The 23,920-nt window shown below is 38.6% G+C and overlaps 1 protein-coding gene across 11 annotated transcripts in view; it reads left to right on the forward strand.

The window, feature by feature from the left end:
- The window catches only part of Sec16 (Secretory 16), an 84,507-nt gene that overhangs the window by 30,749 nt on the left and 29,838 nt on the right, over positions 1–23,920 (forward strand). For 6 of the 11 annotated variants that reach the window (XM_053786027.2, XM_053786030.2, XM_053786032.2 and 3 more), the window contains 10 exons: positions 5,145–5,361; positions 5,982–6,050; positions 8,316–8,417; positions 10,316–10,579; positions 11,694–12,249; positions 12,461–12,703; positions 14,856–15,010; positions 15,654–16,230; positions 17,266–17,440; positions 18,414–18,670. In XM_053786027.2, coding sequence (XP_053642002.1) covers positions 5,145–5,361; positions 5,982–6,050; positions 8,316–8,417; positions 10,316–10,579; positions 11,694–12,249; positions 12,461–12,703; positions 14,856–15,010; positions 15,654–16,230; positions 17,266–17,440; positions 18,414–18,670 — 2,615 coding nt within the window. Of the gene's footprint in view, positions 1–5,144; positions 5,362–5,981; positions 6,051–8,315; positions 8,418–10,315; positions 10,580–11,693; positions 12,250–12,460; positions 12,704–14,855; positions 15,011–15,653; positions 16,231–17,265; positions 17,441–18,413; positions 18,671–23,014; positions 23,264–23,920 lie in introns of all 11 variants that reach the window. The other 5 variants (XM_053786035.2, XM_053786038.2, XM_053786033.2 and 2 more) reach the window with 4 other exon arrangements.

A 23,920-nucleotide genomic window follows, 5' to 3' on the forward strand; every position in this document is an offset into this window, starting at 1 on the left:
GTCCCCCTTTTCCTTAACGCGCACTGCCCCTTTATCGTTCTCTCTTATCCTTCGCTTCCCCCATCCCCTTTATCTCACTTGTTTTCCGCGTCCTCTCTTGTCTTCCTCTCCCCACCAATCCACCCTTCCCGGACTTCCCGTCAGTCATTATCGACGCAAGTGTTGGAGAGGCAGCGGCTAACTAGGCTAGAGTAACATGCATCGCCTTAGAATTCTTGGAAGGATGTAACCCATAATGAACACATCACTTGATGTAATTAATTTTTAACGAGGTAAACTAATGGCTGGCCTCTCATATGGCTAATAGCAATTCATTATAGCATAAAAGTAAAGGAACACTGCAGTAGGCATAGCTAGTAGTGACCCATGCTAGGGAGGTCGACTCGCCCGTCCAATCTGTATCTAATGCTACCTATAGATCTTGTCTCATTGACATTACCTCAGTTTGGATATAGGGAAGTACTGCCAAACCAGTACTTCCCTATATCCCTTTTAAACGTACATTTGTCCAACTAATCCATTGCTGTGAGTTGTCTTAGATAATATTCAACACGTCATTTATAGGCCCTTTATTCCTGTTTTCTATTTATACACTTGTCATATTGCTCCTAATTCTGCGTTTTTCCAGTGTGCAAATTTAATGCCTCCAGCCTGTCTACAAAGGAATGGTTTCTGATAGAATCCACTTCATCCTTGTCTCAATATTTTCCATCCATATACAAGTATGGCCTTTCTGTAATATGAAGACCAGAACTGAGCAGCATAATCTAGATGTAGCCTTCGCCAAGATATATGAAGTCGAAGTATATTCTTAGGACTTGTAGTGCTTATACTTATTGATAGGAAGCCAAGAATTTTATTAGCTTTATTGCGAACTCTTGTGCGCTGTTGTCTTGACTTCAAATTTGTTTACCCGAACTCCTTATAAGTGCCGTAGTAATTTGATTTTTCTAGGAAATGAAACCTGACAATTGTCTACATTGAACTGCGTCGTCTGCCACTTCTCCGGCCACATTAACTTATCCAGGACATGTAACTAAGACCCGCATCAGGAAACCCTGGACGAATATCACCTAGCACCTTCTGTAAGGGCCATAACTGTAGTTTAATCTGATTATTGTTCGTAATTTGTTGATGGGCGTAATATTTACAAGTGGATTGACCAGTAAAACGTCGTAACCAGCACTAATATTGAAATGAGTAATTAATATCAGGGTTGAAGTGGGGTGATCTAGTTAGGCGCACACTGTCACATAATCCTAAAGTTCATTTACTTTTACAGTTGTTTCGTATTTTCAGACACGTTCTATCCTATTTTTCCAAGTGAGGTGTAAATACCAAGATAATTAAAATAAAAAATATCTTGCTTGAAAGGTAACCATGAGTAGGAAATAGTAGGTTTAGTACTTAATATTTTATTTTTAACATTAATAGCAAGACCACTGCTAAGGAAAGGATCCCTGTATTTGTTGCAGTACATTTGTTATTTAAAATACTAATCCAGAGTACAATAACTGCTCTTTACAAACCTAGTCTGTCACTAAGAATACACACACGCTGTTGTACCGCAACACATCCAGTGCACTGGCTGCATCCCCTTCGCTAACCTTCAACTGTACTACCGGAAATCATCGATATTCCAATGCGTGTCATTTGTGTCTTACATTTTGTAGTGGTCATGACAGGTCCTACGTATTCCTTTAGAGAATATGCTTATCTGTTTTGTATATATGTACGTGTATGTGGGTTATAATTTTACAGCATGTCTTTGTGGGATTTAAATTCCTTAGTCGTAATTGGAGCAGAATACATTGACCTTGACTTCATTCTCATTCTTTCACTTTTGCTTCATTCTCATTTCTTGCTCCTCGAGTTTTTCGTTAATTCCTTTATCTGTTTCGCATATTTTGAGTATTTCTTGTGCAAAATTCTTAGTAAATATTGCTGTAAGTATTAAGGACACTCAGCGCTTTGTTACAATGGCACTCACTGTCTCAGTGTGCTTGCTCTCTTCATTCTGTGTGCTGCATCTTGTGATTTAGACTATGCCCCTGCAGTGACATAACCCAACAGTGAAATCACTCATTGCCAGTAGGCTTGCGTGAATGTTTTTTCTTTCCCTTGGTTAGCTTTAGGTGGTCTCGTGAAGAATTCACCCTCTTAAACAGTTAAATATTGTTTTAAAGAGTTTATAGGTCAGGTGGAGTTTAAATATAGGTTTATAGGTTAAGTAGGGTTCTAATATAGGTTGTCATATATTGTTAAAAAAGGCAGCACATCTAAAATTTGCTCTTTCAGTTTTTCTTGAGTGGAGTCCGTCACATGACCAGCATTAGATAGGGTGCATGAGAACCTGATTCTATTTACATGGTCCCGAATGGCTTTTTAGTCCTAGTGATGTGTTAAGTTATTTAATTAATACTTCTGTTCGGTGACAAAGTTGCCTAGTCATAATGGCATAATGTATGATGTGAAGGTAATTATAAGTCATCTCGTATGACTGGTATTAGTACCAGCAAACAAGGCAGAGAAGGATCGCTATTTACACTGTATGGATATAATTTTGTAAATCCCATGGAATTTTACGGTTTAGGCTACAACTAGTGATTAATGACAACCGGCGTGCAAGACGCCGCCTATATCGTAATAGGACATTTACTAAGACAGCGTTTCCCCCATCATGTTTAAATATACTGTAATTTGAAAGCTAGTTTGTATTGGAAAGTAACACCTTCCCTCGGAAGATTTAAACTCTGGCCCTTTGGATACACAGTCTGGTAGTATAACACTACTGTCACTGGTCTAATGTACATTGAAGAGAGTCGAAGTTTGGCGTTGAAAAAGTTATAATCCAGGTAGCCGCTCAGTCCATCCTAAGAACGTTTGAATTTTACTGTACCAGAACGTTGACTGTACCAGAAACGTTGACTGTACCAGAACGTTGGGACTTCAGTTCACTTTTTTGTGGTGTCCCGTTTTGTGTTAAATCATTAGAACACAATCCTCCGTTAATTTACCCTAAAATAGCGTATACTCGTATCAAGAAATCTGCTTAAATTCGTCTAGTAATGTTTCACCTAAGACGGCAGATTGAGAGCTGGCGAACACTTTGTAGTAGTTATATTATCATTTACTACTACTAAATTACATTTATGGGAGCGCTAAACCTGTAGGGGGTCGTACAGTGCCTTGGAATGGGAGACAGGTTCTATCCAAGGAAGGGGGGGGGGAAGCACAGGTACAGTTCAAGAACCCCAATGGAAATAAGTCTGACTTTTTGGGTTATCTATGTAATCTACACATATACTGCTATGTATGGTAATTTATGTAACTGTATTTATATGTACCTGCACCTGAATAAACTAACTTAGTGAGAAGGTGGGACTAGTACCATTCTCTCCAGTGTTTTGTTACGGAATGAGAGCAAAGGTCACATGTGTTAGGGTAGACTTCACCCTTTTCCATGAGGGTATCGTGGGAAATTGTTTAACAAAACTAATTGTGGGTGGTGTTTGTATTTGGCGCCTGCCTGCCTGCCCGTGTGAATACTAATCTCGAGTGTCCGATCGACTTAAGTAAACTGGAAGCAGCGTCCGGATTTACCTTCCCCTATCAGTACTTCCACCACCTCACAACCCACATCCACCCTCCCCCCCCCCCACATCCACCACCACCACCACCCCACATCCACCCCCCCACATCCACCCCCCCCACATCCACCACCACCCTTCAACTCACCACCACCACCCTTCAACTCACCACCACCACCCTTCAACTCACCACCACCACCCTACAAATCACCACCACCACCTCACAGCCCACCACCCCACCTCAAAGCCCACCACCACCACCTCACAACCCACCACCACCACCTCACAACCCACCACCATCACCTCACAACCCACCACCATCACCTCACAACCCACCACCATCACCTCACAACCCACCACCACCACCCCACAACCCACTTCCCCACAACCCACTTCCCCACAACCCACTTCCCCACAACCCACTTCCACCCCACAACCCACTTCCACCCCACAACCCATTTCCACCCCACAACCCATTTCCACCCCACAACCCACTTCCACCCCACAACCCATTTCCACCCCACAACCCACTTCCACCCCACAACCCACTTCCACCCCACAACCCACATCCACCACCACCAACCCACATCCACCACCACCAACCCACATCCACCACCACCAACCCACATCCACCACCACCAACCCACATCCACCACCACCAACCCTCATCCACCACCACCAACCCACATCCACCACCACCAACCCACATCCTCCACCACTAACCCACAAAGCACTTCAGCCACCATCACCACCCCACAACCCACTTCCACCACCACTCACCTGTTAACATCATTCCTACCCAACATTTTACCAGAAGATATCAGAAACACTGCTGCAACAAATATAAAAGTCTTCAAGAGGAAACTGGACAAGTATCTTCACTAGGTGCCAATCAACCAGGCTGTGGTGGATATGAGAGTCAGCAGGTCACCAAGGGAGCTTTTTCCCACCTTGCTTCACATCCATCTTGAATAATTTTCCCTTTGATTCAAATTTTATAACTCATTTTTTGAGGCTTCAGAAAAAGTTTAATTTCCCAGTGAAGAACTTTTTTTTTTTAGATGGGTATTTACTGATTTCATATAGTCGGACTTGAGTCCTGGAAATGGGAAGTACAATGCCTGCACTTTAAAGGAGTGGTTTGGGATATTGGCAGTTTGGAGGGATATGTTGTGTATCTTTATACGTATATGCTTCTAAACTGTTGTATTCTGGGCACCTCTGCAAAAGCAGTGATAATGTGTGAGTGTGGTGAAAGTGTTGAATGATGATGAAAGTATTTTCTTTTTGGGGATTTTCTTTCTTTTTTGGGTCACCCTGCCTCGGTGGGAGACGGCCGACTTGTTGAAAAAAAAAAAAAAAAAAAAAATTTACTGAAGTTAACCACCTCAACAAATTTTGCTAATCTTTAGTTGAATAACAGTCATGGGTAAAAATATTATTTCAAGTATCATTTAAACTTTAAAAAACTAATAAAATACTGGAAACATTAAATTGTATACTGTACATGATGCATATATATATATATATGCTATTACAAGTATTTTGTTTCAGGTGATTACGAAGATCCATATGGCTCAAGAGAAATGTACGAGCAGTACCAGTATTATTATCAGTACTATAGAGATCATCCGTACTACAAGGAGTATTACAGACAATGGATGAAGCAGTATGGGCATGCTTACCCATCTGAATCGTTCTATGATGACCGCACCAGTATTCATTCTGGTCGGTCTTCTGTAAATGATGAGCTCAAAAAGTCTGTCAGCAGGTTAGTGGGAAATTGGTTGTGATTTTCAAGTGTGTGAGAAATGGGGCTTAAAGAAATGTGATAGTAGTTGAGTTGGCACTTGGTATAACTGGACAAAAATAGTATATTCTTAATGTTTGCTTATTTTGGAACATGGTGCATGAACTTTATGGGTTGCTTAAGTGCTATATAATTAATGATTATAAAGCTTGACTGATTCAAATTACATGTGAAGTGATAGATGTAAATTTGTTGAGTAGTGGTAGTCCATGCCATTTAAATGCTAAGTTGCCCAGTTTCTCCATGCCAGCTCAGTTAAGGAATGCTGCATGAAAGTGACAGTTGAGTGACTTCTTTTTAATCCAGTGTGTAGACATTTGTCTTCTCACACTTTTTTTTTTTGCACTTTTTTATATTTTTTGTAGTACAGTACCATTAATCTTATTAAAGAAATAGATACTCCCAATTTTTATATTAAATGTTTAAGATTAATTTATTTAAATGGTGACAATATATAGTAACCCCTGATGTTGATACTTAAGGTGTCAGACTAGCGCTTTAGTCTTTTCTCACAAATATACAGTATGCTGCCTATTTGTGATAGTTGTAATCTCACTGGTGTATACATTGTTTGCAAACAGTCCACGTGGGGCCTATGATCCTTATGGCTACTATTACGGCCACTCGAGTCAACCCTCTTATAATTCCAGGTAAAGAGTTTGTGTACTAGCATGTGGAAGTAAAAGTTCTCCAGTAACTGCTCGATTAACATTTTTGTCTTCCATTCCATTTATTAATTTTTGTTTGTTGTATTTTTCATCCTTCTAGATTCTGTATCTTGGTTATGGAATAGATATTCATCCCATTTTTTAATGTTAACAACCTCCCAGTGCAGAAATCTTATTCATTTAGTTGACATTGGAATTTGGAAAATACCGGTTGCTTAAAAATTCGTGAGTTGAATTAACCATAACATATTATACAGGTTTTGTTTCATTCTAATAATAGTCATATAGTATACTGAACCTACTTAGCTTCTTAAATGTCCAAAGCCTCCTTTTACTCGAGTTTTGATTGCCCTCACATTGCCTCAAAAAGTATTTAGTCCCACTCCAGTTTTGCTTGTGATCCAAAATGTTAGGTACATCTTTGTTTTTGAGAATTAGAAGGAAAATGTAAAAATGTTTTTTAATAGGGCAATGAAAATTTTAGTGTATAAGGACTATGGTAGTGGCAGTGTAGTTAAATTGTAACATTGTCAATTTTCATCCTCTGCGTGTTTGGAGGGAGGAAAAATGAGCTATAGCTCTTCGCATTGCCTTGTAACTTTTGACTTGAATGACATGACATAGCCCTTTCATATCTTTGTTTTTAAGCCCTGAATGAATTCTGCTTCCATTGTTTCATTGTTCAATTTCATCTCCCTATTGAATAAATATTTTCTCTGGCTCATGTGAGTGTATAATTTCTAACCACTTCCTTGTATATTTGTTGTGGCTCTGGGAAGAAGCTTATATCCTTGTCTACCCTGTCTGTGCCTCAGAGTATTTTGTGTGTGATTATACATTTGTGTTTACAAGAACAAATCTTTGCATATGGTGTCTTATCTTCAGTATTTAACCTATTACTGTATATAATTTGTTTTCCTTCTAATTTCTAGCAGATGTAACACTGCTACCACCTTGTATCCCATTGTTCTACCCTTTAGTATACAGAACACTTTTGTAGTATCTTTGGCATGTCACTTTTTCTCTATTGCCTTTTATTCTCTTCTGATATAACTAAGACATATTTACTTCTTTATACCATCCTATTCACATTTGTTTTTTATCTGAGAACACTCAGATTACTCAACTGGTTTATTCTTTCATAATTCTTACTCTGTTGTACCCTTTACATTCTACTAAGTAACTATGCATGCTCTCTGCCAGTCTTAGGTACTGTCACCACTTGCATACATGTATTGAACAAATACACTTGCTACTTAAAGTATTCACATCCAACGACATGTTTGTAGTTATTATTGGTAAAGAAGTGAAATGTTGTTAAGGTTGTCATGGTGGAAGCAGTCTCTGTACAAGGGCTCAAAGGTACATATGGCAGGGTTATTTAATGTCAGTTGGTTGAAAGTTATGAGGTTGAGCCAAGGACTAAAGCTCAACCCCTGCAAATTCAATTAGAGATTTACAGATAGGTAATTCGGTAATTGTACCACATGCTCATGCATATCACTTACCCATTGAAATGTGTTTGTTTATACTGTAATGACACTCGTCATTTCAAGTACTGTGCAGTAGTTTTGTAAATTAGAAATTTTGAGCATCAGGAAATTACATGATTAACCATTTTGTAGTAATTTAAAAGTTAAGTCAGAAGTTAACTAAACAATGAGAAGACACAAATATCACGTGTGTGTAATCCATTCATTTTTTATATGTATGACCCTGTGTGTTTATCACCTGGTTGACAATAATTGCATATGCCAGTGTTTATCACCAGCCCCATCTATTTATTGAAATTGGAGTTTGCATTAATTGGCAGTAGAAATTTATATAGGTATATTTTTATTTAGCTTTTATGATATTTTTCATAAGTATATTACGATCTTTGGGAGCAAGAGGCTAGTAACCCCTTCTCCTGTATACATTACTAATGTTTAAAAGAAACTTTTGTTTTTCTTTTTGGGCCACCCTGCCTCGGTGGGATATGGCCGGTTTGTTGATGGATGATGATGATGATCATCATCATCATTAAGATCTTTTATAAAATAGCATCCTTTAAGTAGCTAAGATAGTTAAACAAGTTCTTTGTATTAAGGTGAATTTACTAGGCTTGAATAGATTAAGTGTGAGGTATTAAAGAATCTTATCATTAACTGTATGTGCACCATTGCATGGATTTGCTTTGCCTTGCATGTTACTGATGGCTGTGTTTTTTTTCTTTTTTCTGTTTGTGTGGTTGTATTTAATGTGCAGCCATTTCATCCAAGATATCCATGGCGGGTCCTCTTTGGGGGCTTATGAGCCCCCTTCCATGTACCCCAACGGGTCCTTCACCCAACTGAAATCTTATGCCAGGTAGGTTATTTTCATTGGCCTGGTATGCCAAACTGAAACAGACATGTGGAAAAGGCTGAACTTTTTTTTTTATGGTTATAAATTCAGTGTTATTCTTACTTTTAGAAAACATAATGTCCATGACTGAATGGATAAACTGTACATCAAATGTTGCAGAATGGCTTTACTGCTTCGAAAATGGGACAAATTTTCTAGGAGCATCCGAAGTAGTAATTAAAAACTAACTGGTATTACATACAGTATTTGTAACCATGCCATAAAGTTTGTGCCAAAAATTTAGATGTAAATACATAAGGGACCTATAATTGTCAAATAAATAATTTTCCACGGATGAGAAGCTTGCTGTTAGTGATTAAAGCTGTATAATGCTTAACTCAAAATGAGGAACATGGTACTAGTGTTATGAAGGATATTGATATACATGCATAACTGATGGTTTTGGGGGGGGGGGGGTGTGAATTTTCCCTATCCAGTGCTTTAAAAGGCAAGATTTCTGTAATACTTCTTATGTGTTTATGCTACCTGCAATTGCGTAGGTCTTTTCTGTTGAAGACTGAGAGACAATTCTGTGGCGGGAGCAGTTTACATGTGACCCAGATTTTTGAGAGGATGATGGTTCAGGGCAGATTGAAACCTCATTTTAAGTTATAGTCTCTCTCTCCTGTTCTTTGTTTAACACCTGCACTTGTATGATTTTCTTCACTTTTCCAGCTCCTCTTAATTTTCTTCCTTGTTGAATTTACAAAAAAAAAATTTTTTCTTAGTCTTTTGCATCGTTTTCTTATCTTACCCTTACAGATTTTAGTTTCCAGACTTTGAGTCATGTACAGAACACCACCTGCTGTAGTTTCTCAAATCTGCTGCCTCCAGCCTCTTATTTTAACTGAAATTCTTTCTGCTGCTATTTCCACTTTCCTGATCACATCCTTCCTGCTGTTCCTGCCTGCCAGTTTCAGCTAGCCTGCTAATGCCTCTTCCAAATTTCCTTCTTCCATTCCTTACCATTTCTTTTCCTTTCCCATCACTTTTTCCTTACCATCCATCCCCTCTCCCCTTAACATCTGCCCCTTTTCTCCCTTCCCCTGCCTTAACCTTGCTCACTCCCTTGCCCTAGTTTCCCTTTAGGTTCCCTTTATTTAAGCTTATATTTCCTTTTCCTCTCTCCTAACATACCCTGTTTTAGCTCTTTTTGTCTTTTCTGTCTTAGGCCCTTATTCTTTGCCTGTTACTGCTGGATTGTTAGCTGCACTACCAAATTCCAGACAAAAACAGCATGTTGTTGTCTGGATATGTGCTGTTATTACAACAGCACATAAGCAACCATTTGCATTGTCTTAGCACATGTTGTTACATCCTCTCCTCACTTAACAACAGGATTCTGTTCCTAAGAGTAAGCAAATTGGTCGTTAAGCGAGGAGCATACTATATCACCTTTGCACCATTTATAACATTCTAGTATATTATTTTTAAATGTTTATACAAGAGTGTACTGTATACTTCTGTAATAAACAGAATAGAGGAAATCAGCTGTAAGATACATTATTTAGGTTTGGATACTGGTTGGAGAGCCAGCCATAAGTCTTAGTGGTTGGCAAACGAGTATGTCGCTAAGTGAGGAGAGGCTGTATTACAACAGAACATTAGCAACCTTTTGCATTGTCTGGGCACGTGTTGTTATTGCAACTCCAGTTAGTCTCGGATGCAATACTGGTGTGATTATTTTAAATAAGTTGCATGAAAAGATTTTTTCCTGTGCTTCAAGTAGTGTCTGGCTTTCTGTGCATTTTATTACCTATTTCCTATACATTTAGTGTATACTTTTAATACCTGTATATGTAACTAAGAGAATTGCTCTTGTATACATTTAAAATGTTAAATAAAAATTTGTTTTATTTCAGTGGTGAATTGAGTGGTGTGCCTTCAGTAGCAGGTGATACTGTCAGTGAAGCTCCACAGCGTATGACTCCAGTGCAGTTTGGCAGACCTCACATCAGTGCTCGATTCACATCTGGTGGCCAGCTAGTTCTGGTGCTGCCCAAGGACCCGAGGGACGGGGAGAAGGCTGTAGTTCAGTTGCGCGATGTGCAGAAGATGCTCTGTATGGATCCTGCATTGAGTAAAACAGTTCAGCAAATGAAAAATTATCCAGGACCACTCACACTGTAAGTTAATCCTGGGTTAATGTATAATTTCAGTTGATTTCATTTTATATGAAGTGGGAGCAAGATAACATTTATGAAGGGATTCAGGGAAACTAGTTAGTTTGACTTGAGTCCTGGAGGTCTGAAGTACTGTGCCTGCACACTGAAGAAAGATTGGGATATTGCAGTTCAGAGAGTCATTGGAATTGTGATGTCTGCACACTTCCAGCAAGAGTGCTATTGAATGAGTGATGGTGATTTTTTTTTTTTTTTGGAGATGGCCTATGTGTCAAAAAGTAAATACAAATAAAATAGTAATGAAATTAAATGAATAAATAAAATCAATACTACTATACACCATGTGTTCGTCAGGCCCATGCTGGAGTATGCAGCACCTGTTTGGAACCCACACTTGATCAAGCATGTTAAGAAATTAGAGAAAGTACAAACGTTTGTGACAAGGTTAGTTCCAGAGCTAAGGGGAATGTCCTACAAAGAATGGTTAAGGGAAATCGGCCTTACGACACTGGAGGACAGGAGGGTTAGGGGAGACATGATAACGACATCCAAAATACTACGTGGAATAGACAAGGTGGACAGAGACAGTATGTTCCAGAGAGGGGACACAGAAACAAGGGGTCACAATTGGAAGTTGAAGACCCAGATGAGTCAAAGGGATATTAGGAAGTATTTCTTCAGTCATAGAGTAGTCAGGAAGTGGAATAGCCTAGCAAGTGAGGTAGTGGAGGCAGGAACCATACATAGCTTCAAGATGGGGTATGATAAAGCTCATGGAGCAGGGAGAGAGAGGACCTAGTAGCACTCAGTAAAGAGGTGGGGCCAGGAGCTGAGTCTCGACCCCTGCAACCACAATTAAGTGAGTACACCAGTTTTTCTTGTACTTTAATGAAAAAAAAGCAAATTTGTGAGAAGTGGCAGAGTAGATAAAAGTACAGTAACAATTAGAACTGTATGATTTGGGAGCTGTCAGTTATATTCATCTATATGAGATATATAAGACCATTTTAATGTTAATGCTCTCCATTGAAAGAATAGCAATATGAACCGAACTATTCATGATTTGATTTTAAAATTTAAGATGTTAATAATTATTTAGAACTACTATTCTTTACAGGTCAGATACTCACAAGGATGTGGTGGTCAAATATTGTGAGCAGCAAGTTGCTGAGGCAGCAAAAAACCAAACTCTACTAGACAAGGAGTCAGTTATACTTATATGGGAATATCTAGCACTACTGGTAAAACAGAATGGTAAACTTTACGGCAGTGATATAGCTGGGCTTTTATTAAGAGGGCGGGAGTTAACCACTCAGCCTCAACACAATAGTATTCATGTGAAGTCTGAAGACAACCCAGAGAATTTCTCCGATGCCAGCCCACAGGACGAGGGAATTGATGTCCAGTCTCATATGCAGTCTTCAACACCAGAACGAAATGAAGCTGTGCTTTTTAAAAAATTCACAGAATATCTCTGCCTAGGAAGGAAACGAGAAGCTGTTGATTATGCTATACGAGAGGGGTTGTGGGGTCATGCTCTTGCTTTGTCATATAAGATGGATACTACTACCCACACCCGTGTGTTAGCAGCCTTTTCAAACTCCATCCCTCACACTGACGTTTTATTAACACTCTTTCAACAGTTATCAGGAAAACGGCCAGAGGTTACCAAGGTGAGAAATGTCTGGAATTGTATGCAGTAATTAACTTACGGTATTGTTAACCATAATGTGGTTTCTCCATTATAAGATGATTGATAAAGCTGAATTTTGTCTCCTCGTTTTGTTATGTCAAATCAGTATACTACATTGTATCTTGCTACTTAATAGGAGGCATTGAATCTAGGTTTGTCCATTTGACTTATCTTAGTTTAAATTTTGTCAGAGTTATATGCCACAGCAGTGGGGTGATTGGCGGCAGCACCTTGCTGTGATGATATCCAATCCTACTGGGAACGTACAGCGTGACCAGGCCTCCATTGTGGCCCTGGGAGATACATTGGCTTCTCAAGGACAGCTTCATGCAGCTCACTTTTGTTACCTTGTGGCTGAAGTAGAATGGGGTTCTTATTCTAATAAGGATTCAAAACTTGTCCTGATTGGTTCTTCTCATCAACTTCCATTCCAGGTGATTGTGTATATATTTCCTTAAATAGTCAAAATATTGATCATAATATTTCCAAAAAGCCTTATGCGAAAGACATGCTTAGATTCATGATCAACACAACAACCAATTTAGTTACTGAACTGGATAAGAAAAACTAAATTTTGTTATTTTTTTTTATTTATTATCACACTGGCCGATTCCCACCAAGGCAGGGTGCCCCGAAAAAGAAAAACTTTCACCATCATTCACTCCATCACTGTCTTGCCAGAAGGGTGCTTTACACTACAGTTTTTAAACTGCAACATTAACACCCCTCCTTCAGAGTGCAGGCACTGTACTTCCCATCTCCAGGACTCAAGTCCGGCCTGCCGGTTTCCCTGAACCCCTTCATAAATGTTACTTTGCTCACACTCCAACAGCACGTCAAGTATTAAAAACCATTTGTCTCCATTCACTCCTATCAAACACGCTCACGCATGCCTGCTGGAAGTCCAAGCCCCTCGCACACAAAACCTCCTTTACCCCCTCTCTCCAACCTTTCCTAGGCCGACCCCTACCCCGCCTTCCTTCCACTACAGACTGATACACTCTTGAAGTCATTCTGTTTCGCTCCATTCTCTCTACATGTCCGAACCACCTCAACAACCCTTCCTCAGCCCTCTGGACAACAGTTTTGGTAATTCCGCACCTCCTCCTAACTTCCAAACTACGAATTCTCTGCATTATATTCACACCACACATTGCCCTCAGACATGACATCTCCACTGCCTCCAGCCTTCTCCTCGCTGCAACATTCATCACCCATGCTTCACACCCATATAAGAGCGTTGGTAAAACTATACTCTCATACATTCCCCTCTTTGCCTCCAAGGACAAAGTTCTTTGTCTCCACAGACTCCTAAGTGCACCACTCACCCTTTTCCCCTCATCAATTCTATGATTCACCTCATCTTTCATAGACCCATCCGCTGACACGTCCACTCCCAAATATCTGAATACATTCACCTCCTCCATACTCTCTCCCTCCAATCTGATATTCAATCTTTCATCACCTAATCTTTTTGTTATCCTCATAACCTTACTCTTTCCTGTATTCACCTTTAATTTTCTTCTTATGCTCACTCTACCAAATTCATCCACCAATCTCTGCAACTTCTCTTCAGAAACTCCCAAGAGCACAGTGTCATCAGCAAAGAGCAGCTGTGACAACTCCCACTTTGTGTGTGATTCTTTATCTTTTAACTCCACGCCTCTTGCCAAGACCCTCGCATTTACTTCTCTTACAACCCCATCTATAAATATATTAAACAACCACGGTGACATCACACATCCTTGTCTAAGGCCTACTTTTACTGGGAAATAATTTCCCTCTTTCCTACATACTCTAACTTGAGCCTCACTATCCTCGTAAAAACTCTTCACTGCTTTCAGTAACCTACCTCCTACATCATACACTTGCAACATCTGCCACATTGCCCCCCTATCCACCCTGTCATATGCCTTTTCCAAATCCATAAATGCCACAAAGACCTCTTTAGCCTTATCTAAATACTGTTCACTTATATGTGTATAATTGGACTTGGAAAAAGCAGAAACACTCCCCGAGAAGACTGTGGATTATGTGATCAAATCTTTAAAACAGATACAATAATAGTAAGAAATTTGCATGCTGTACTGGCTAGCTTCAGTATAACTCTCAGATATTACTGAATGAAAGTGCTGGAGGACAATATGACTTTGTTGTATACTGTATGTTAGACCAAAATTAAAATGTGCAGGTTAGTAGTGTTTTCTCTGCAAAAAAAAAAAAAAAAAAATCTTTCAACAAACTGGCTGTATCCCACCAAGGTGGAAAAAAAAAATATATTTTAAAATTCATCTTAGATTTAAGAAGGATCTCTAAGTGCACCACCTTTACTAACTTTCTGGAACATGAATTTATTTGATTAGAGGATGAAGGTCTTCACTGACAAATCAGTGAGGGTAGTGTTTTTTTTGCAGTGATTAATATTGAGGCATTGTAGTGTGCAAATTCATGAATAGGATAAAATTAAATAAAAGCAAACAAGAAAATCTAACAGTACACAAACCCACTTCATGTACCTTGAGAACATTAGCAAACTTGATAATATATGCTGTAAAAATTATTCATTACACTAATTTTATTCCACAGGCCTTTGCCAGTAATGAAGCAATACAGTGTACTGAAGTATATGAGTTTGCCCGGTCTCTTGACAGTAGTAACCCATTATTGGAAACATTCCAATCTTACAAACTCGTTTATGCACTCAGGCTGACAGAATACGGATTTCCAGCTGAAGCATTAAGGTAATTATATTTTGATTTTCGTAGTAATATAAATTGGACAGAATGTTTTTATGATGGGGTAGTCAGTGGAATGATAAATGGAGGTACTCTTGAGGTATGGTTATATGGAACATACTGTAGAAAAGATAGATGAAGATGTGTGAAAGTTTTACAGTACGGTATACATAAAGGGTACCAGGTTGCTAGTTGCACCACAGACAAGGTAGGCAGGTGTTAATAATTTTCTGTGTAGGTTAAGCTTCATATGTTTCCTGTATTAGTTAATTTAAAAAGCAATTGATTTAGGTTATGCTCTCGTGTTTTTATTTATTGATATAGACAACTCATGATCAGATCATTAATGCGAAGCCTTGACTAGTGAAACCTTTACCGACTGGTAATGTGAATGAGAGTAATAATTTAATAGATCAAATAAAAGTAAGAATAATAAGAACTTGTACCCAACAAAATAAGTAAATGCTCACATTAAAGCAGGCATAATGGGTAGGTCTAGATAATATTGCATTAAATAGTTCATAGACAGTTTTATGAAAGAAAATTATGTAAGAGTACATATATAATGTGCTGTATGACCCATATGGGTTTAGTGCTTGCCTTTATTATAATAATATGAAATCTTTCTAAATTATTTAATTATTTCCAGATACTACGAAGTGATCAGTCAGACAATAAATAAGACTCCAGCTCTACATCAAGTGGACTTCATTTCTCAGGTGTATGACCTAGCTTCCCGCCTTAAATACCATGACCTCCACTATCAGATGTGTCAGGGAGAAGTATCAGAAATGCCAGATCCTAAGTGGCTTGCTGCTCTTCAGGATGTTGTAGCTGTAGCCAAATCCCGTGCATCTAATATGGCAGCAAGAGAGGAAAATTGCCAAACTCAACCTGATCATAAAGTGGGTCAGATTTTCTCCCAAGGAATTCCTGGGACACCTGATCGTAATCAACAAACTTCATGTGCAGCAACTGATGAGCCTACCTTGTCATCTTTCAGTAATTTGGATAATTCTTATCACAATTCAAACGCTACTACTACAACTAATTCCTATTTACAAGATCTTAGTACAATATCTGAAGGCTATACAGGACAGATTTCCCCTGCTGATGTGATGAATGGTGTGCATCAAAATCAGTATCCAGCCACTCACCCAGCTTCATCTCAGTCTCCTGATGGATCAAGTGAAACAAACCAAACAGATATCACAACTCCATCCAAGGTTTGTTCTATGTTCTCGGCAGTGTGCGCATGTTCATGTACTGTAGGTGTATGAGCATGCGTCATTACAACAATGGTATAAAATACCAACATGACGAATTAGGCGATTTATTTGCCAAGCAGTGGCTTTTTCAATTCAGTAGAGATTTGCAAAGACACATGATATATGAGCAGTCCCTCAGCCATGCAGAATTATACACAGGGCTGAGTGACTTATTACCTCATATACTGTCTTCACATATAATTTCTGCACTGAACTGAAAGTCACTGGTTGTTGAAACGTCTTCAAATAAAGATGACCAGGTATTGCACATGCTTAATTCCTTACGAGCATATACAGTGGAATCTCAGTTCTCGAACTTAATGTGTTCCAGAAGGCTGTTCGAGTACCGAACAATAATTTTTATATCTATTGTGACTAACCAATTTTCTTTTTGGTTGGCCTAATCTTAGGCCCCATGGTGACTTATTTACGCAAATAATATAAACACCAAAAAAATGCAAAGAAACATGAAATACTTTACAGCGGAGTTTTGCACTGAGCGACAGCTGCAGAGACTGACGCACATTGTTTGGTCGAGTGCCAAGCAGATGGTTGACTACTGAGCAATTTTTTACCGAACAAAGCGTTTGAATATTGAATTGTTTGAGTTGGGAGCTGTTCAGGTACCGAGGTACTACTGATATTACTATGTGTATTTAAGTTTGTTGGGGGTGAGCTCCAGCTCTAGGTCCCACCTCTTAACTGTTTCAGTTGGAGGGTAATTGACTGTAATGCCATCTCAGTTGGCTGTTGAGTTAAAATAAAATACAGGTTACTACGGCTTTTGAGTGTGTATACTTTCTATAGTGTAATATTGTATTACAGGGGATGATATTGGATTCCTCCATTTCAGTAAGAAAATTATATGTAAATTGTTAAAATTTGCTGACAAAAATCACATGCGTATGGCATTTCTTCGGTGATATTTACTTTTAAAATTTTTTTAAGTATAATTATTAAAAATGGATTGATATTAAACTATTCATCTCCCAGGAAAATACATCACCTAGTGAAGTTGCTATGCTGCAACAGTCTCCTCAAGATCAAGCCCATTATTTGTATAGTGGAGGGTACTGGCAGGGATATTCTCAGCAAGACGCAAATTCTTCACTATACATGCAGAATCATTTCCCAGAATCAACACACAACAGTCTTCCACCCTCTCCAGGTTTGTAATACTTATGTTGTCTGAGGGCAATGTGTGGTGTGAATATTATGCAGAGAATTTATAGTTTAGAGATTAGGAGGTGCAGGCTTACTAAAAGTATTATTCGGATGGCTGAGAAGTTAGAGATGGCTTGGTTATTTAGAGAGAATGGAGCAAAATAGGATGACTTGGAAAGTGTACAAATCTGGGATGAAGGGAAGGAAGGGTTGGGGTCATCTTAGAAAAGGTTGGAGGGAAGGGATAAAGATTTTGTATGCCAAGGGGCTTGGACATCCAAGAGGCTTGTGTGAGCATGTTAACTAGAAGTGAGTGGAGGCAAATTGTTTTTATGATTTGACGTGCAGTTGGAGTGTGAGCAGAGTAACTTGTCAAGGGATTCAGGGGAACCAGTTAGCTAAAGTAAGTACAAAGCCTTCATTCTGAAGGAAATGTGGGGATGTTCCAGTGTGGAGGTTCATCTGAATTGTGATGTCTGCATGCTTATGGCAAGAATTATGAATTATGGTGAAAGCATTTCTTCTTTTCCAGGTCACCCTACTTCAGTGGGAGATGGCCTGTGTTAAAAATCCCCATGACTAATCCAAGTTTTATTGGTTAATTTTTATTAGAAATAACTGATCCACTGATGGCTCTTAAATGCAAATCTTTAATTTACAATTAAGGAATTGAAATTCTCTATGTAGAGGCTTTATGTGCAAGCTATAAAAATCATGTACAATAGTGTTAATGAATTTTAAATTTTATTCAAACAAGTGACTTTACCCATTCTTATTGGTTTTCAGTTCATATAATTTACATGTGTATTTTTTTCAATATTCAAGATACGTATATCTAGATCCATCAGCATCTTGTTCCTTCTGCATACTCCATTCTTTGATGGCAAAACCTCTAGTAATTGTTAATTGCATTGTTTTATACTTATATTCTGGTTTATCGTGTGATGAAAATTATTAGACATTATTTCAATTAACAGAGGGAAGTGGTGAGCAGAGGCCTAGAAGTGTTACATCTCTGTCACAGCCAAATAGCTTGACCCAGTATCAGCAATATCAAGAATCTTATCAAGCTTGGGAACAGCAGCAGCAGCAGCAAATACCACAACAAGCAAATAATGATATATCTGGTACTATTTCATCCAGATCTCAAGATACTACTGACTCAGAAGCTCCTACACAGTCTCACAGAACACCAGAGGAGGAGGCTTATTGGGCAGAAATGACAGGAAAAAAGGTGAGTGATGGCCATTATTTTGACTTCTATTATTTGAGGGCGGGGGTTATTTTTCTTGAATAGGAAAATAAAAGTACTCTTGATCTGCGCTTGGAAAAATTTCTTCAATCAAAATAATTTAAGAATCGTTCATTTTTAAGCTTGTAAAATTTAATACACAGCTTTTCATAACATGCCAAAGTTTGCATATAACTAGCTTTGAGTCACTTTATAAACTACAACAATGCTGTAATTACTCCTCTTTCCCTCCCCCATCACCCAATTTATCTTAAACATAGGAAAACCTGCCTGATTAAATGGTTCAAGATTTGTATTGTGCTGTGGTTGATAGGTTGAAATTGCTAATATTTTGACATAAAACATTGAAGACTAAGCAAGTTCAAAGTTGCATTAATAGTTGATTTCTTGCACCTCCCCCTTTCCTGTAAAAATTCTCTTAATATTCTGCTGAAATATAAACGCATCATAAAATGTTTGTATTCTAACACAATCCATTGTGGTGTGGTTTCTTTTAGGGATTGTTATAAGATTAGTAGTACACAGTGTTATTGTACTCATAATATTTTTAACAAAGTTTACTGTATATTTTGACCTCCAACTGAGGTCCTTCTCAGTAGATAAAAGGAGGAAAACACTGTACTATAATTTTTTCTCTTGTATCTGCTGATTAGAGCCTCAGTAGATGGTTAAAATATACAGCAAACTTTTCCTGTTGGTTTGACATGACTCACGAAATCGTAATGACACGATTGCAAACAAACCATACCACGGGCGGGATTTGAACCCGCGGTCAGAGAGTCAAAACTCCAGACCGTCGCGTTAGCCACTGGGCCAGCTAGCTTCAATAAGATTCGTCCACCTAGGTGTATTTCTACACCATAGGAAGGCTAGCATAGGCACAGGTTAGTATAGGACACAGTGGTGCCTATGCTAACCTTCCTATGGTGTAGAAATACACCTAGTTGGACGAATCTTATTGAAGCTAGCTGGCCCAGTGGCTAACGCGACGGTCTGGAGTTTTGAGACTCTCTGACCGCGAGTTCAAATCCCGCCCATGGTATGTTTTTTTTTCCTGTTGTTGTTTCCATGTGGGCTCCAGCCTCTCATCAACAAGTGTTTATTGGTAACATTTTTAACTGGCTTGATGAAAAAAAATTCTCTTAAGAGGGAAAAGTGGGCTGTATCTCCAAAACTCTTTGTGATGATTATTTTGAGAAAAAGGCACTAGCTTAGTCTTGGTATTATCCATAGAGGGGCCAATGTTTAAAGGGTTACTTAAACAAAAATGTTGCATTCCTAACCCAAAGGTATATCAAGACAAAGGTATATCATACACCCACACTTCCTCAAAATAGCACTCAAAAAACATCTCACAAAGTTTGTAAACTGCATCATTTCACAATGTTACTTGTTTTTGTGATATGCTTCAAAGAAAACTTTTTTTTATATAAGTACAGTAGTTAATAAATAATAAATCTAAATAATGATTGTTTATTGAAAATGGGATGCCAGCATTTTGTGTACCGAATTTAATAAAAATGCATCTTAATGCAGTTTGGATAGTAACTTTTTTCTTTTTAACAAGTCGGCCATCTCCCACTGAGGTAGGGTGACCCAAAAAGAAAGAAAATCCCGAAAAAAGAAAATACTTTGATCATCATTCAACACTTTCACCTCACACATAATCACTGTTCTTGCAGAGGTGCTAAGAATACAACAGTTTAGAAGCATACATGTATATGTATAAAGACACACAACATATCCCTCCAAACTGCCAATATCCCAAACCCTTTAAAGTGCAGGCATTGTACTTCCTATTCCCAGGACTCAAGTCTGGCTATATAAAAATAACCAGTTTCCCTGAATCCCTTCGCCAAATATTACCCTGCTCACACTCCAACATCTCGTCAGGTCCCAAATACCATTCGTCTCCATTCACTCCTATCTAACATGCTCACGCACGCTAGCTGGAATTCCAAGCCCCTCGCCCACAAAACCTCCTTTACCCCCTCCCTCCAACCTTTTCGAGGACGACCCCTACCCCGCCTTCCTTCCCCTACAGATTTATACGCTCTCCATGTCATTCTACTTTGATCCATTCTCTCTAAATGACCAAACCACCTCAACAACCCCTCTTCAGCCCTCTGACTAATACTTTTATTAACTCCACACCTTCTCTTAATTTCCACACTCCAAATTTTCTGCATAATATTTACACCACACATTGCCCTTAGACAGGACATCTCCGCTGCCTCCAACCGTCTCCTCGCTGCAGCATTTACAACTCAAACTTCACACCCATATAAGAGTTTTGGTACCACTATACTTTCATACATTCCCTTCTTTGCCTCCATAGATAATGTTTTTTGTATCCACATATACCTCAATGCACCACTCCCCTTTTTTCCTTCATCAATTCTATGATTAACCTCATCCTTAATAAATCCATCCGCTGACACGTCAACTCCCAAATATCTGAAAACATTCACTTCTTCCATACTCCTCCTCTCCAATTTGATATCCAGTTTTTTCTTTATCTAAATCATTTGATACCCTCATCACCTTACTCTTTTCTATGTTAACTTTCTATCTTTACACACACTCCCAAACTCGTGCACTAACCTTTGCAATTTTTCTTTAGAATCTCCCGTAAGCACAGTATCATCAGCAAAAAGTAACTGTCAATTCCCATTTTGTATTTGATTCCCCATAATTTAATCCCACCCCTCTCCCAAACACACTAGCATTTACCTCTTTTACAACCCCATCTATAAATATATTAAACAACCATGGTGACATTACACATCCCTGTCTAAGACCTACTTTTACCGGGAAGTAGTCTCCCTCTCTTCTACACACCCTAACCTGAGCCTCACTATCCTCATAAGAACTCCTTACAGCATTTAGTAACTTACTACCTATTCCATATACTTGCAACATCTACCACATTGCTCTCCTATCCACTCTATCATATGCCTTTTTCTAAATCCATAAATGCAATGAAAACTTCCCTACCTTTATCTAAATACTGTTCACATATATGCTTCAACGTAAACACTTGATCTACACATCCCCTACCCACTCTGAAACCTCTTTGTTCATCCGCAATCCTACATTCTGTCTTGCCTCTAATTCTTTCAGTAATAACCCTACTGTACACTTTTCCTGGTATAATCAGTAAACTAATTCCTCTGTAATTTTTACAATCTCTTTTGTCCCCCTTCCCTTTATATAAAGGAACTATACATGCTCTCTCACAATCCCTTGGTACCTTCCCCTCTTTCGTACATTTATTAAACACGGCTATCGAGATGTGATTGTAAAATGATCCAAGATGGGCCAGAACATTGTTTTCTCTCCAAAATATAAATAAAAAGTTACCAGAGTACGTATGTTATTCAAGTCTAAATTTTAGCAGATATTGTGGTCTTTATGTATTGAATATGGCTAGATCTTCAAGAAGCATTCATAACATACTTTGAACACGAATTAGAATCAGCAGATATAGTGTGGTGCTAGTGTTTCAAGAAACATACTGCACACTAAAAAAAAATTAACTTCAAAGATGTGCCACAAAAGAAATTCCAGAATTAAGAAATACAAATTTAAATAGTAAAGAATAAGTCACAGTATTGTGGCTGGAACAATATACAGTACATTTAGCCTTTACCTAGGAGACTTGTGAAGATTGTACTACTACTACTTTCTTCCTCTCCTCCTTCCTCCCTTTCTTTTCATGGGATTTCTCTGCATTATTCTCTTTCATTTGTAACTTGACAGAAATTCAGGACAGATCAAAATGTTGTCATAAGATTCTGGGTATATTTAAAAAAATGAACATTTCACCATTTAAAAATAAGGTGGTGGCAGTTGATCAATCACATATAAGTACTGATGCACACATTTCACTTGCATGTTCACAATTACATTTACATAATGACAGAAATATCCTTGTATGCACACATTGGGAATTGCATGTATGCTCTCTCTACTTCTTATCTCTTTAATTGCAGGTTCTTTACACCAATTAGTATTTGGTGCATATTTGATAATGTGAAGTCTGTATTGTAAACTAAGATAAATTTTGGTTGAAGAGTATTACTTTGTAAGTGATTTTAGGTGATATATTTTTTACAGTGTGGTTAAAGTACAATACATTGTACATTATGAAAGTTTATTCATCACAAGGCCCATTACTACATCAGTACTGTATTCAATTATTTTTAATTATTATAATTTCTGTGCTATTGCTGCAGCTAGTTGTGTAGTTGAGGTAGAGGTTAGTGCTGTAGAGGTGGAGGTAGGTGACCTTTGGCTATGACTGCTTTGTCCTGTGGATCATAGGGTAACAATGACATCAAGAGTGTGGACGAGAAGTCAGAGAAAGATGACCAAGAGGGAAGCCCAAAGGAGTCCCTAGTCCATCCCCTGAAGCTTGAAAATAAGACCAAGAGGGTGTCCTTCAAGCCCCAGGCAAGTCAGAGGGAAGAGAGAGCGAGCTGGCCTGAAGAGAAGCAGAGGACTATTTCAGCTGGTGAAACCAGTAGTACTTGCTCTGTAATTCAGAGTAGCGCTAATTCTGCTAGACTTCATGTTAGTATGGCATCAGCACATAGGCATTTAGATAATGAATTTTTGCCTTATGCTAAGCACAGCATCACTGGTAATGTTGCCAACATTAAGTTGATGGCTACACTACCTGCTAATCATCCTGACCGTGTATTACCTTCTTCCCGCATTCCATACACTTATTCATCATCCAGACTTTCCAGTTTCCAAAGATTAAAAATTCCCTCAAATCCACTAGTTTTTGGTGGCTCCTTTCCTATTGATGATCCCATATCTGCACGAAAGTTTGGTTCTGACATTGATTGCAAAGCTAAGAATACTGTTTGCACCCCTCGCACCTATCAAGTTGATACTATTTGTTGTCAAGCTCCAAACCTCTGCGATGAACATACTAGGCTTGGGCGAGACACAAATATTGCTAGAGTCGAAGCACGCTTAAAAGCTGCTCAAAGCGGTAAGAAAGAGGAGGAAACTCAAAGTCCAGCTAGCTCTCCACTTGCATCTTTAGCACCTTCCCACAACATTGCTTGTTGCACTCCCTCTCATGTTTTACATCCATATGAGTCACACTCCTTCAACCCTGCCAGTCATCGCAAATGCAATTCTCAACCACCTTCACCATACCAAGCTGTTATCACCTATCCTGTTGACCGTAACGTAGAAGATGGCCTCATTCCCTTA

Source organism: Cherax quadricarinatus, chromosome 50 (assembly GCF_038502225.1).
Source record: "Cherax quadricarinatus isolate ZL_2023a chromosome 50, ASM3850222v1, whole genome shotgun sequence".
In the NCBI taxonomy this organism is placed as follows: Eukaryota; Metazoa; Arthropoda; class Malacostraca; order Decapoda; family Parastacidae; genus Cherax; species Cherax quadricarinatus.